The sequence below is a fragment of the Sminthopsis crassicaudata genome, chromosome 1 (assembly GCF_048593235.1).
Source record: "Sminthopsis crassicaudata isolate SCR6 chromosome 1, ASM4859323v1, whole genome shotgun sequence".
Classification (NCBI taxonomy): Eukaryota; Metazoa; Chordata; class Mammalia; order Dasyuromorphia; family Dasyuridae; genus Sminthopsis; species Sminthopsis crassicaudata.
Genome location: NC_133617.1, coordinates 661,861,909 through 661,873,901, shown reverse-complemented (window position 1 = coordinate 661,873,901; position 11,993 = coordinate 661,861,909). Strand labels below are relative to the sequence as shown.

Genomic DNA, 11,993 nt, shown 5'->3' with positions numbered 1-11,993 from the left:
ACGTGAATGGACCCACAGTCCTGCAGTCGGGACAGCTGCGGTCCGAGTTCGAATCCTGCCCAGGCCCTGGCTGAGCGCCTCCCGTCCCAGTTTCCTTATCTGTAAAATGAGCCGGAGCAGGAAATGGCAAACCTCCTCGCGAGCATTTCTGCCAGGAAACCCTACGAGAGGTCACCAAGTCTCCGGAGCCGAGAAAACAGAGAACGTCCGTTCCCCGGTGCTGAGGCGCGGAGGCGGCGCTTGGCTATCTCCGCACCACACAGACTTGGGTGTCGGGCACAGCGTGGAGCAGAGTCACGAACTCAGACCCTCACGCATTCACGAGCGGTGCGACCCGGGGTAAAGCGCCTCAGTCTTGGCTCCGCCTGCCTCAGTTTGCCCATCTGTAAGATGGCCCAGAGAAGAACAGCGAAGAGCTCCAGTGTCTGCCACAGAAACCCCAGCGGAGGTCGGGACGACCCTCCGGACGGAACCCCGAAGCCCGGAGAGCGCGGACGATGAGGGGATGGAGGCCCGGCCCGGGGCTTTTAGAGGGGCTAGGGCACGCCCGGCCACACCGGGCCAGTGTCTGTCACCGGGGAACGTTTAACACCGAGCTCGGCGCGACCCCGCCGCAGTGATCGCTGCAGGACGGACGCCAGTCCCGGAGCGGCTCGGCCATCGCTGACTCTGGGCCGGAGAGAGCCGGACCTGGGAGGAGCAGGCACACCGGGGACTCCCCCTCTCAGAACGGGCGTGTGGAGCGCCCAGGGCGGGGCCGGCCCAGCCCACAGACCGTGTTGGTCACTCCGAGGCCCCCTCCCCCATTCCTCGGCCCCTCCCAGAGGGGGCCCGGCGCAGCTTCCGCGGGGAACTTTTCCCGGCTTCTTTCTCTGAGCCCCTCTCCCATTCACTTGCAAACGCTACGAGACCCCAGCGCGAGCGGCTGGGAGTTGTTGGGAGCCCGCCAGGAAGGGCGGGGCCTTGTCCGTCGGGGGCGGGGCCGGAGGCTGCAGGGGGCGGGTCCAGGGTGTGTTCTCCAGGGGCGGGGCCCGGGAGGAGGGGCTGGGGCTGCCCCTGCGCCCTCGGGCCCGGGTGGGTCCCGGCCCCTGGAGCAAACAGCTGCTCGAGCTCCTGGACTGGGGGTCCGGGCTGAACCCAATGTCTGATCTGGAGAGCCAGCGAGCGCCCCCGGAGGGCCTGAGAGGTAGGAGAGCTCACGGGGCTGGGGCTGGGGACCAGAGGTCCCAGGCAGGATTTTCTTGGCTATTCGCTTGCTTTGCCGGACCCTGAGCCTGCCTCCTTCCTCTGGGAACTAGCCTCGAGTTCGCGGGGAGTGATACACGCCCGTGCGTACACCTTCGGGTACTGCTGGAGCATGGAAGGTAAGGAGAGGGCGGGGCCTGCAGCTGAAGGAGTGGGTCAGTATGTCTGTCCAGTCAGTTGTCTGTCCCGCGTCGCTGTTGCTCGGGGCGGGCACGTCTGAGCCAGATTCCCACTTTCACTCCCTCCGGGTTCCCGAGTGCTTCTTCGGAATGGCCCCAGACTCCTCTCCCCTCCCTCCCATCCCCAAGTGCTGCAGGGGGTGGGGGGGAGGGGGCAGGAGAGGAAGCTAAAAATAGCCTCCTTCCCCGAGGTTGTCCCGAGCAGGAGTGGAAAACCAGCCCTCCTGGACGCATCCGTGCGGAGTCTCCCTGTCTCCCAGCCCGGAGCCTCCGAGTTCTCCCCAACATTTGGATCTTTAGTTTACAGTTTACAGGGATTAGCGAGAACTTCCCCCACCCCCAACACCTCTCTCCGCTCTTTAACAAACAAACAAAACACGTTAAGAACCCAAGAAGTGAGAGACCTCGGCGCTCTTGTAACCTGAGAGAACCTTGAAGGACCGAACCTCAGGATTTTGTTTTGGGCCAGAACCTTAAAAGGCATCTGGTCCTGTTCTCCAGTGCAACCAACCTAGTACGTGGCCATCCAGCCTTTACGTGAAGACCTCCAAGGAGGGAGGAAACACTACCCCCAGAGGCAGCTGGCCATTGTGTTTTTGGGTAGCTCTCTTTAGGTTTTTCCTTTTAATAAAAATTTGCCTCGTTGTTACTCTACACGTTGCTTCTAGGGCCTCCCTTTAAGCCAAACTGAATCCCTTTTCCTCCTGACATACATTTGGAGACAAAGCCAGCTTTTGGGGGCCCTCGAGTCTCTTCTCCAGGTTAAATATCCCTAACCTTTCACTTTCCCCTCCTGAAGACCCTGCTTGTAGAAGCGCACAGTTTAATGGAAGGGAAAAAAACAGTACACAAATAGCAATCAGGGCTATTGAAGTAGTGCAAAGGAAGAATACCACGTATTTTAAGAGATCACTTTAAGTTGGTAAAAATGGGGAAGGCTTCTTGGAAGAGAAGACCTCCGAGTTAGGTCATGAATTTCAACAAGTTTCCAGATAAGAAAATGGAAGTGTTGTTCATTGGTGGAATGAACAAAGATGGTAGAGGGCAGGATGAGGAGAGAAAGTAAGCTAATTTAGTTGAAAGGTAATTTGTGTGAAGGGTAGTAGTAGGAAGTCAGGGTGGAAAAGGAGGCTGAAGACAGCTTGTGGAAGGAATGCTTGTGCTAAGGAGGCAATGAGGGAGTCGTGGACCATTTTTGAACATGGCAACGACATGGCCCAGCCAGTGCTCTAGGTTTTTATGATGGTCCCTCTTCTGTGCAGCCTTCTGCACATCTGTGCAAAGCTTGCAGACCTCCCCAACATCTGGAGAGAATGCCTTGAGGCTGACATCTGGATAGTGTGTGTGACATTGCTCCATTACATCTGTGCAGAATTCTGCTAAGGGCTTTCATGGCTACTAATTCTTTGGGTCTTCACAAAACTACAAGAGTTGTTTCTCACTCCTGGGACAGGGAAACCAAGATTCAGAGAAGGGAGGCTGTGCCTTCATTGTCACAGGGACAATAGCATCTCTCCCCTGCATTTGATGACTCCTAAGATACCTTCTACTCTATATTTGTGGGTTTTGGTTTTTGATTTTGTGAGGCAGTTGGGATTAAGTGACTCGCCCAGGGTCACATAGGCACATAAATGTCTAAGGCTAGATTTGAACTCAAGTCCTCCTGACTTCAGGGCTGGTGCTCTATCTTATCAGTGCCACTTAGCTGCCCCATTAGTGGTCATTTTAAACGGAGACCTTAATTTTTTTAGGGCCCTATAAAAGATATCACAACTTGCGGGGCTTAGTGTACCAGTACTCTTCCCAGTTCATTCTCATAGCACTTTTTCTCTACCTTCTTAACATTCACTGGCAATCAAGTCTCAACTTTTTAGCCTGTTCAACCTTCTGACTTTCCTGCTTCCTGAATATGGCATGGCTTCTTGGACTCAGAAACTTGTCCCTTCTCCCTTAAACCTCTAGCCTAAATTACCCTTCCAAGGTAATTTTGTGCCCTAGTTTGTCCTCCCACTCTCTATTTCCCCATCATCCAGACCACATACATGCTTGTTTTCTAGTCAATTCACAAGGTTAAAGAGTCAACTGATTTAGGAAGGATTCATGGAAGAAAATTAAAGTGAGTAAAAGATCAAGAGCAAACCAGTCTGGATAGTACCTAAACCTTCTAGCCTCATCTTTAAGGTTCTCTAGGAGGAAACCAACCCAAGGTTCCAGAGACCAGAGCCTCAGCCTCCCTTAGAGTCCTACAGAGGCATGAAGATTCCCCAAACATTTCCCTGCCAATCTAGGATTTATCCACTGTTGTGCTCTGGATAGTATTGATTGGCCCATCCTGTAATTCCATGCCCTCTCTTGGCCAATTAGTTACTGCATAATTATGTCACACTAGGTGCCTCCTTTCTTACCCAAGGAGAATGGGGCAGGGAAGTATACAAAGAACTGTCACATGCAAGTGTTTTTTTTTCCCCCTCCCCTCACTTCAAAAATACCAATTTTTTTCTCCTTTCCCCTTTTTTTCCCTGCTGGAGAACACAGTTTAGAGAGAAAAAGTTATGTGAGTTATAGAGAAAGTTTCCTGGAAGTGAAATAAGTTGGACCTTGAATTGTTGGTAGTGGAATAAGACTTAGTGGAAAAAAATTAGGACTCTGATTAATGTGATGACCAAGCTAGACTTCAGAGGGCTGACACTGAGCGTGGCTCTCACGATTTGGCAGAGAGGTGGTAAACTACTGGTGTGGAATGGAGTTATTTTCCCACGTGGCAAGTCTGTTAATTTTAGCTGTCTTCTCTTATATAGGAGAAAGAGAGAAGGAATATAAAAATGACAACCATTGGGAAATAACTGCCATTAAAAAAGAAAAGCATTCATAAATCATTTAAGATATAAAAGGAAAGTGAATAGAGAAATGTTGAGTATGTTGAGGCCACTTGGTGGAGAATCTTGAATAGCAAATTGAGGTCCTTGAGATTGATTCTACTGGCAGTGGAAGTCATCAAAGGCTCTGGAGCTGAGGAATGACCCAGTGATGGAAATGAAGAGAAATTCATTTCCCCCCTAAATTCAACCCTATGAGGAGGTTCTCAGTCAAATGAAACACTCTGGATTAGTTATGTCTGCTGACTATTTGTGGGGAGAACTAAGAGCTGATTATAGTTGGGGGAAAGACAGAGGGTCTGCTTTGTTTGAGGGGAAGGGGATGTGCTCAGAAGAGCCAATTGTGGGGACAGCAATTATTTAGGCATGAACTGCTCTGAGCCAGGTTCATCCCCTCACCTCAGCCATGGATTCTACGTTGGGAAGGGTCCCTCATCAGTTCTTTGACTTACAAAGGTTAACTCCCAACTTCCTCCACTTTTTTCTTGGGAGTAAGGAGGAAGATGGAAAGCTCTTGGGAAAGTGATCCCAGTAAGAATCTGTTCCCAGCTAGGTCCCAGGAGAGAAGTTATGCTGGGGATGGAAAGGTCATCTGCCTGAGCATCCGTGTATAAATGTTTGCATTTGCATGTGCGCATGTCCATTTTTCTGGTTGTCCCTTAGGCTAGAACAAGTTGAAACTCGATGATCCTGTCAAGGTTTGACAGCGTCCTGCTGACCACTTATGAACCACTCTTCTCTACCTAAGGAGATTCTTCCCTTTCTGAGCTAAGAAGATGGGGTGGATTTATCAGGCTTCTTTCTACCCTTGAGCCCAGAGCCCGCAGCACTGTCAGTAGCAGCTGAAGGCAACTAGGAATAAATAGTCTCTCAGTTCTGGGTTTTTAAATACCCCGATCTCATCCCTCAGCAATTCAGAAATGGAGGCTTGGTAGTCACTCATGTACATCTGGGGCTTGTGACTTTTGTGTGTCTCAGACCTTTTAGCAAACTGGTGAAACTTATGGATCTCTTCTAAGAATAATTTATGGAAATGCTCAAGTTCAGACAGAGGTTAATAAAAATAAAGATATCTTTTTTTTTCTATTCAAGTTCACAGATTCTCCTGAAATCTATGATACGGAGGATACCTTGGGAGTAAGGCAGGTTTGCAGGTGTGTTCCGTGTCTAGGAAGGAAATGGGTTAGGCAAAGACTTGAGTATCTCTTAAGGAAACCAAGTGTGAGAATCCAGGTGCTTACTCTAAAAGGGAAACTTTTTACATACTTAGCAGACTTTACATGGAGGGGGAAGTAGAAGCAGGTAAGGATAGGTAGAGAAGAAGCTTTATGTGTGGCTTTTAGTAGCTAAGTGGTACTATAGATAGAGCACTGGATCTGGAGTCAGACTCAAATTTAAATCAAAGCTTTGGAAACTGGGTGACCTCAGGTGTAAGTTAATCTCCGCTTGCCTCAGTTTTTGCTTCTATAAAAGAGATAAAAGCACCTACCTTCCAGGGTTGAGAAGATAAAACATTTGTAAAGCACTTTGCAAATCTTAAAAGTATTATATAAATGCTATTATTTGCATCTTGATCTTTCCATCCGAGATGTGAGTAGTATGTGTCTGTGGCCTCTAAGAAGAATGTGATGAAAAGGCATTTTGACAACCACCAATGTAGAAAGTATCTGCTGCTTCTATTTCCTTCTACCCTAGCTTTCTAGAGGTGGCCTGAACTCGGTGATCTTGATTATGGCCCCATGTTTAAGGAAGTGATTCATATATGGCAGTTTCTAAAAGTGGACGCACTCAGACTCTGTGGGCAGGGGGAGACTGTTTCAGGGTGGATGAGCTCTCCCTCTGGTATCCTGCTCATGTATTTCAGCACCACCACAGCCAGGTTATTGGACTCTCTGAAGCTGCTCTGGAGACAAGCAGCACTGACCTTTCCTTGGGTATAGACCCCATCAGACACTTGGTCCAAAAATCTGGGGCTCAGCAGAGAACATGGCATTCACGTTGGGCATTCATTTACAAGAACACATGGATGACTAACACATTAGAATGTGCATAGAAATCACTTCATGAGCTGCTAAGAATGGGCGAGTATAAATATGGAGAGAATGGAAAACACATTAAAAGTCCTGTCATCAGCTGGGAGGGAGAGGTGGGATTAAATATGAAGTGGTCATGTGTTCGTGGATCTAGAACTGATCATGCAATCCCATGTCCTTATTTTATAGATCAGGTAGCTGGGCTCTAAAAAAGATTGATTGGTCTGCTTAGGACCACACAGGGAGTAAGTGGCAGAACCCGGACTCGTTCTCTGACCCGCATGTCACAGCCGGGAGGATTCTTGAGGGACTAGTACTTTAGCACCTGTTTTTAGAAAGGAACAAAGATGTCCGGGAAAGAGGATGGGCTGTGGAGCTTGGGTTGAGCTCCTGCCTGGGCCTGAGGGGGAGGGGATGTCTGAGATGGCGCAGAAAGGTCTCAGAGGGGTAGGCCACGGTGCCCTTTGACCTATGGAGGCTGATCAAGATAGACGCCCCGATTAACCCTCACCCAAACCACTTGGTTAATTAGCTGGTCATGCAGGGAGAGAGCTCGCACTTCACGTGCCGTGCCTTGGCCAGAGGGCAAACTCCAGGCTCCTCTTGGCATCTGGGCCGGCGCAATAGCCACACCCCACGGCCTTTCCCCTGGCTCCGTCCCTCCCTTCCCCTCACCTGAGGCCCACAGGTGCCCTCCCCCTCCCTCCTCTCCCACGATTGAGTCCGGAGCAGCTTCGGGGATGCCGGCCTAGACCCACTGCTCCTTCATCCCCGGGACCCCTGCAGTCCTCCTCAGTGATGGTCTCGGGATGACAATTCCCTCCCCATCCCAGGAGAAGCACTGGAGACCCTCTTAGTCGCCCTTCCCCATTTTCGGCCTGAGAAATCGAGGCTCGGAGGGGAAGCGGTCTTGTCCGGAACTCGGGGCTGATCTCGGGGGGTTTCTGTGCGGGGTCCGCGAGGGCAGGCCCCGGGACTGGAGGTTTGGGCACTGAGGGCGGAGAGCCGGTATCCGGAGAACGGGAAAAGAGCCAGGGATAAGCTGAGACCCGGAGAGGGGGTTCTAGAGCTCTTCAGTGGGCCCCGATGCCCGGAGGTCTGGGGCGGGCGGGACTCAGCTGCCAGCTCGGCCCGGCCCCGCCGCCGAGGATCCGGGATCTCCGAGTCCGCTCTCCTTCCCTCCCTCTCCCAGCCCACGCTCCCCGCCGCCCCCGGCTGGCGGGGCGGGGCCGGAGGAGGACCTCCCGCCCCCGCCGCTCAGGGGCTGGGGGCGGGGCCTCGGCGGCGGGGAGTGGCGTGGGAGGAGGGCGGGGAGATGGCTCCCGGGCGGCGGGGGTGGAGCCTCGGGGCCCCGCCTCTGAGGGAGAGGCTCCATCTCGGGCCGGCGGAGGAGGAGGTGGCTCCGGATCCCGAGGCTAGCCTGCCCGCTAGCTGTTCCCGGCTGCGCAGCGCCCGCCACACTGCGGCCCATCCCCATGGCCTCCCCCCGAGAGCTCACCCAGAACCCCCTCAAGAAGATCTGGATGCCGTACAGCAACGGGCGGCCGGCCCAGCACGCGTGTCCGCGCGGAGGTGAGGCGCTGAGCTGCTGCGGAGGGGCGCGCGCTGGGGGGCGAAGGGGGGGGGGGGCTGCCCCGGTCTCCCTGCTGAGGAGTGGAATATGTGCTTCTGGGGGAGGAGGCGCGCGGGCGTGCGCACCACGCATGTCCGGGTGGGAGTGAGGGGCGCGGGTGCACCTGGGGGGTGGGGGGCACAGGTGACCCCGGGGTGGGGGGCGGGCGGCGCCCGCCGGGTGTCTGCATGAGGAGCGGCCTCGGCTTCGGGGGAGACCCGCCGGGCACCTTTGCACCTGTCAGTGAGAGCTGTGCGGAGTGCGGACCTGGAGCCGAGGGGGAAGGATGGTGGAGGGAAGGGGGCGTGTGTCCGTGTGTGTCCGAAAGAGCTCGGGGGGAGGGAGACCTGGAGCCCGGGCATTCCGAGGTGCGTGAGGGCAGTTTTGGAGGCAGAGCTTTCTGATCCCAAGGAAAGAGCCTGAATTCTCGGCTCCGGCGTCCTGACAGACCGCACGGTCCGCTCCGCACCTCAGTTTCCCTGGAGGGATTTCCTCGGTCTTTTCCAACGTTGGAATGGGATGCTGGGTGAGAGGAGTCGGGGCAGGGGCGCTTTCCAGGTGCGGCTGTTGCATGGTCTGAAGCCGCCTCTGACCCCCAGAGCGCTCCGGCCGCGGCAGAAGGGCTGGGGGAGGGAGGCTTGTTGCACTTTGGCCTTTGGGTGTGTTAGCGGCGCGCCCCCTCCCCCGACCCAGTGTGGGGCCTTCCAGTGGAGGTAAAGTTGTGTGTGTGCAGACATTCTGGTCCTACCCCCTGGGGGTGAGCTTGAACCCAGGCTGGGCTCGCGTCAGCGTCCCAGTGGTTCTTAGTTCTAAGGCTAAGTCTAAGGCTCTCTGGTTCCGCAGGGGAAGCTGAGGAAGGCCCGAGCAGCTGCAGCCCTTGAGCAACCTTCTTGGGCAAGCCCTGGCAGCCGGGAAGCCTTTGCTTGCATTAGCTGGTCAGCAGTGGAACAGGGGTATGAGTGAGAAGCGGAGGCCAGGGAGGGGAGGGGATGTCATTGTCTTTGTAATTCTTTTTGGCGTTTTGTGATAGGATTTCTCGACTTCCTTCCCCCCCATCCTGGCCGCAGTAAGACTGACCCCCCTCTTACCTGCCCTTCTCCTTTATCCCTGGTCCGACGAGTTTAAGCTCCCTGTGGGGCCCTCATATCTGATGTGGAATCCTTCCGAGTTAGTGAGGAAACTGCCACACTTGGATGGGGAGAATCGGGGAAAGTCCCTCCGTGCTGAGGCGCTTCTGGGCCTTGTCACTCCGCCCAGGCCTCTGCTCCAGCCCAGAATGAGCCTGAGTAGTGATCTTTGTCCCATCGCAACAAGTCCAGCTCCCACCCCCTTCGATCCCAAGCAATAGTTTTGCAACGAAAGGGTCTCTCGATGCCCAAGCTGGATTCTCTCTGATTCAGGTTCCCTAAATCTGTTACATTTCTGCTGTCAGACTGCTATCAGAAGAACTTGGCTTCCTGCTGAGATCTGCTTTCCAAACTAGTTCTGCCTTTATACTCAGGGGGGGGTTGGAAACCATATTATCTTATATACAATACATGTGCCTGCATCCTTTTGGCAAAACTTCTTTTCTGTTTCCAGGGAAACAATCCACATTTCTCTGTTTGAATTCACACTTAAAAATAGAGCTTAAGCCAATCAGACAACACGTTTCTGCCTCTTCTTTAGGATTTCTTTTCACCCTTCATTGGTTCTACAAATATTTTATCACTTGTACACTGGGGGAGGGGGAGGGCCATTGAGAGGGAGATCAGACTGAATCCCTGATCCGGGGAAAGATCATCCTCTGGAGGATAAATCTGTGATGTAGAACAAAGGAAGTTGTGTTAAACACGGTGACTCTGGACTGAGGAAGCTCAGAGAGAGAGAGATTGCTTTTTGATAACAGCATCAGAAAATAATTTATAAGATAAAGGGACATTTGATCTGAACTTCCAGGCCAGCTGGAATATAAAAAAGGTGTTTTATTTTATGGACTGTGGGGAGCCACTGAAATGGGAATAGGTCAGACATATACATTAGGAAGATAGTTTGGGAAATGCTATGAAGCATAGATTCTATGGGGAGAGTCAATAAATACAGAAACTACTGAAAACTACTTAGGAGGTTACTTTATTAAACCATTTGAGAGGTGTGAGGACCAAGCTAAGGTGATAGCTATGGGAAGAGGTAAAAGGCGCTGAAATATTGGAGAGTTAATTGTGCTATCTATTTCACGCTTGGAACTTTATTGGATGTGGGAGATGAGAGAAGGAAAAATCAATGACTTGAATTTTAAACCTAGTGTTGGTATTTATTCCCATTAACAGGAACAATTAAAATGATTTGTAAGCTATTCCCTAATTTAAAAAATAAGTGGTCAAAATATAACAGTTTTCAAAAAGGAAAACTGTCGACCACAGTTTGGGGGAGGGAAGGAAATTGCTAATAATCAGAGAAATGAAAAGTAATAATTCTGAAGTGCAATGATGAAGTATAATTGAGACATTCACCTTACATCACCAAACTGGCAAATAGGATGAGGAATAACATTCATTGTGGTGGATGAAAGTGAATTAATTCATTGCTGGCAGAGATGAAATTTTGGTTTGGAAATATCTGGAATGTTGGTGAAATACTGTTTGAGAGAAATACATATTTGTGCAATACAAGTTATAAACTGTTGATGCATTTGCTCTAGTAATCCCACTTTTAGAATGTTGATAAAGACCCATATGAAAATAATCCCAACAGCATTATTTATATTAATAAAGAGTTGAAAGCAAACTATATACCCCAGAATTGGGGGTGGCATCCCCCAAAGTTGTGCCACATAGAATACTGAGCTGTAAGAAATGAGGACAATAAAAAACACAAAGAAGCAGAGGAACACTTGCCTCCCTGGATGAAAGGCTAAGCCAGAAGAAGATAATAGTAACTGTGTAAATAAGAGCATTATTAAAACTCAGAAAAGAAATACTATAAAGGCCTTGATTTTCTTAATGTAGTTTATCCCTCTCCTAGCACAAATCACTATCTCATGTGTCAGAGCCAATGCTATTCTTAGACCCTATTGACAACTGCCCAAGGAAATTTTCTCCAGGTTGGGAAATTTATTTTTTATTAGAAAGTTAACCTTAAACATCACTCCACAGCTTGTAATAATGATTTACATTTAAATTAATTAGACTTGCATCTGGTAGGGTCAGTAGAGCACAATTAGTTCATTTACCTCATTTTATATAGGAAAAACCTGAGGCCCATAGATGTTACAGATAAGTAGTTGTAGAATATTTTACCAATAAAAGTTTAAACTAGGAAGTAATAAGTAACTTATTTTTGGGGGGGGTAACCACAGCATCCTAGTGTTTCTGTCTCCCCTTATTGGTCAGTATATAGGATCTATATTGACAAAATAAAATTTGTCAATAAGTCTGAAGGAGGAGGAGGGAATGAAATGAGTTTTATTTTTTACAAATTTGGTTTTCGGTATTGGTAAAAATCCAGATAGCTGGTTTGGGAATGGAACTCTTTAGAAGAGAGCTTAGATCTAGAAAAAGATGGGAACATCTGCAGAGAGTGAATGCAGTATTCTAAGGAGAGAGAGAGAGAGAGAGAGAGAGAGAGAGAGAGAGAGAGAGAGAGAGAGAGAGAAGGGAGCCAAGGATAGTTTTATGGCAAGTAGTGATGGTTTTTCCCTTAGGAGGCTTATGTATAAGGAATAGTCAAGAGAGAGAAGAGAATTTAGGAGTTATGGATCAGGGAAGCTTAGGGAAGGGTGAGAATGTGGAAGGAGGGGCCAGTCAACATTGTCAAATACAACTGATATCTGGAAGAATATAAAGACTTTAGGATAAAGCTATTTAGCTTGGATGTTAGGTCATTGGTGACCTTGGAGTGGGCAGTTTCCTTTGAATGGTGGGGGTGTAAGCTCAATTATAGGAAGCTGAGAATCAGGAGTCAGGATCTTAGTATTTTTCTCTGGATATTTTAGCAAAAGAACAAACATAGCTTCCTTATCTTTTAGGAAAATAGGAGTTCCGCCTCAAGCATTTATTAAGAATCTAGA

At 50.2% G+C, this 11,993-nt stretch overlaps 1 protein-coding gene across 4 annotated transcripts in view; it reads left to right on the top strand.

Annotated features, from left to right (window-relative positions):
* The first annotated feature begins 878 nt into the window (after positions 1 to 878).
* The window catches only part of PFKFB4 (6-phosphofructo-2-kinase/fructose-2,6-biphosphatase 4), a 67,468-nt gene continuing 56,353 nt past the window's right edge, over positions 879 to 11,993 (top strand). Inside the window, exon 1 of one of the 4 annotated variants that reach the window (XM_074283038.1) lies at positions 879 to 1,186. In XM_074283038.1, coding sequence (XP_074139139.1) covers positions 1,141 to 1,186 — 46 coding nt within the window. In that variant the 5' untranslated portion in view covers positions 879 to 1,140. Of the gene's footprint in view, positions 1,365 to 7,630; positions 7,906 to 11,993 lie in introns of those variants that run through there. The other 3 variants (XM_074283037.1, XM_074283035.1, XM_074283036.1) reach the window with 3 other exon arrangements.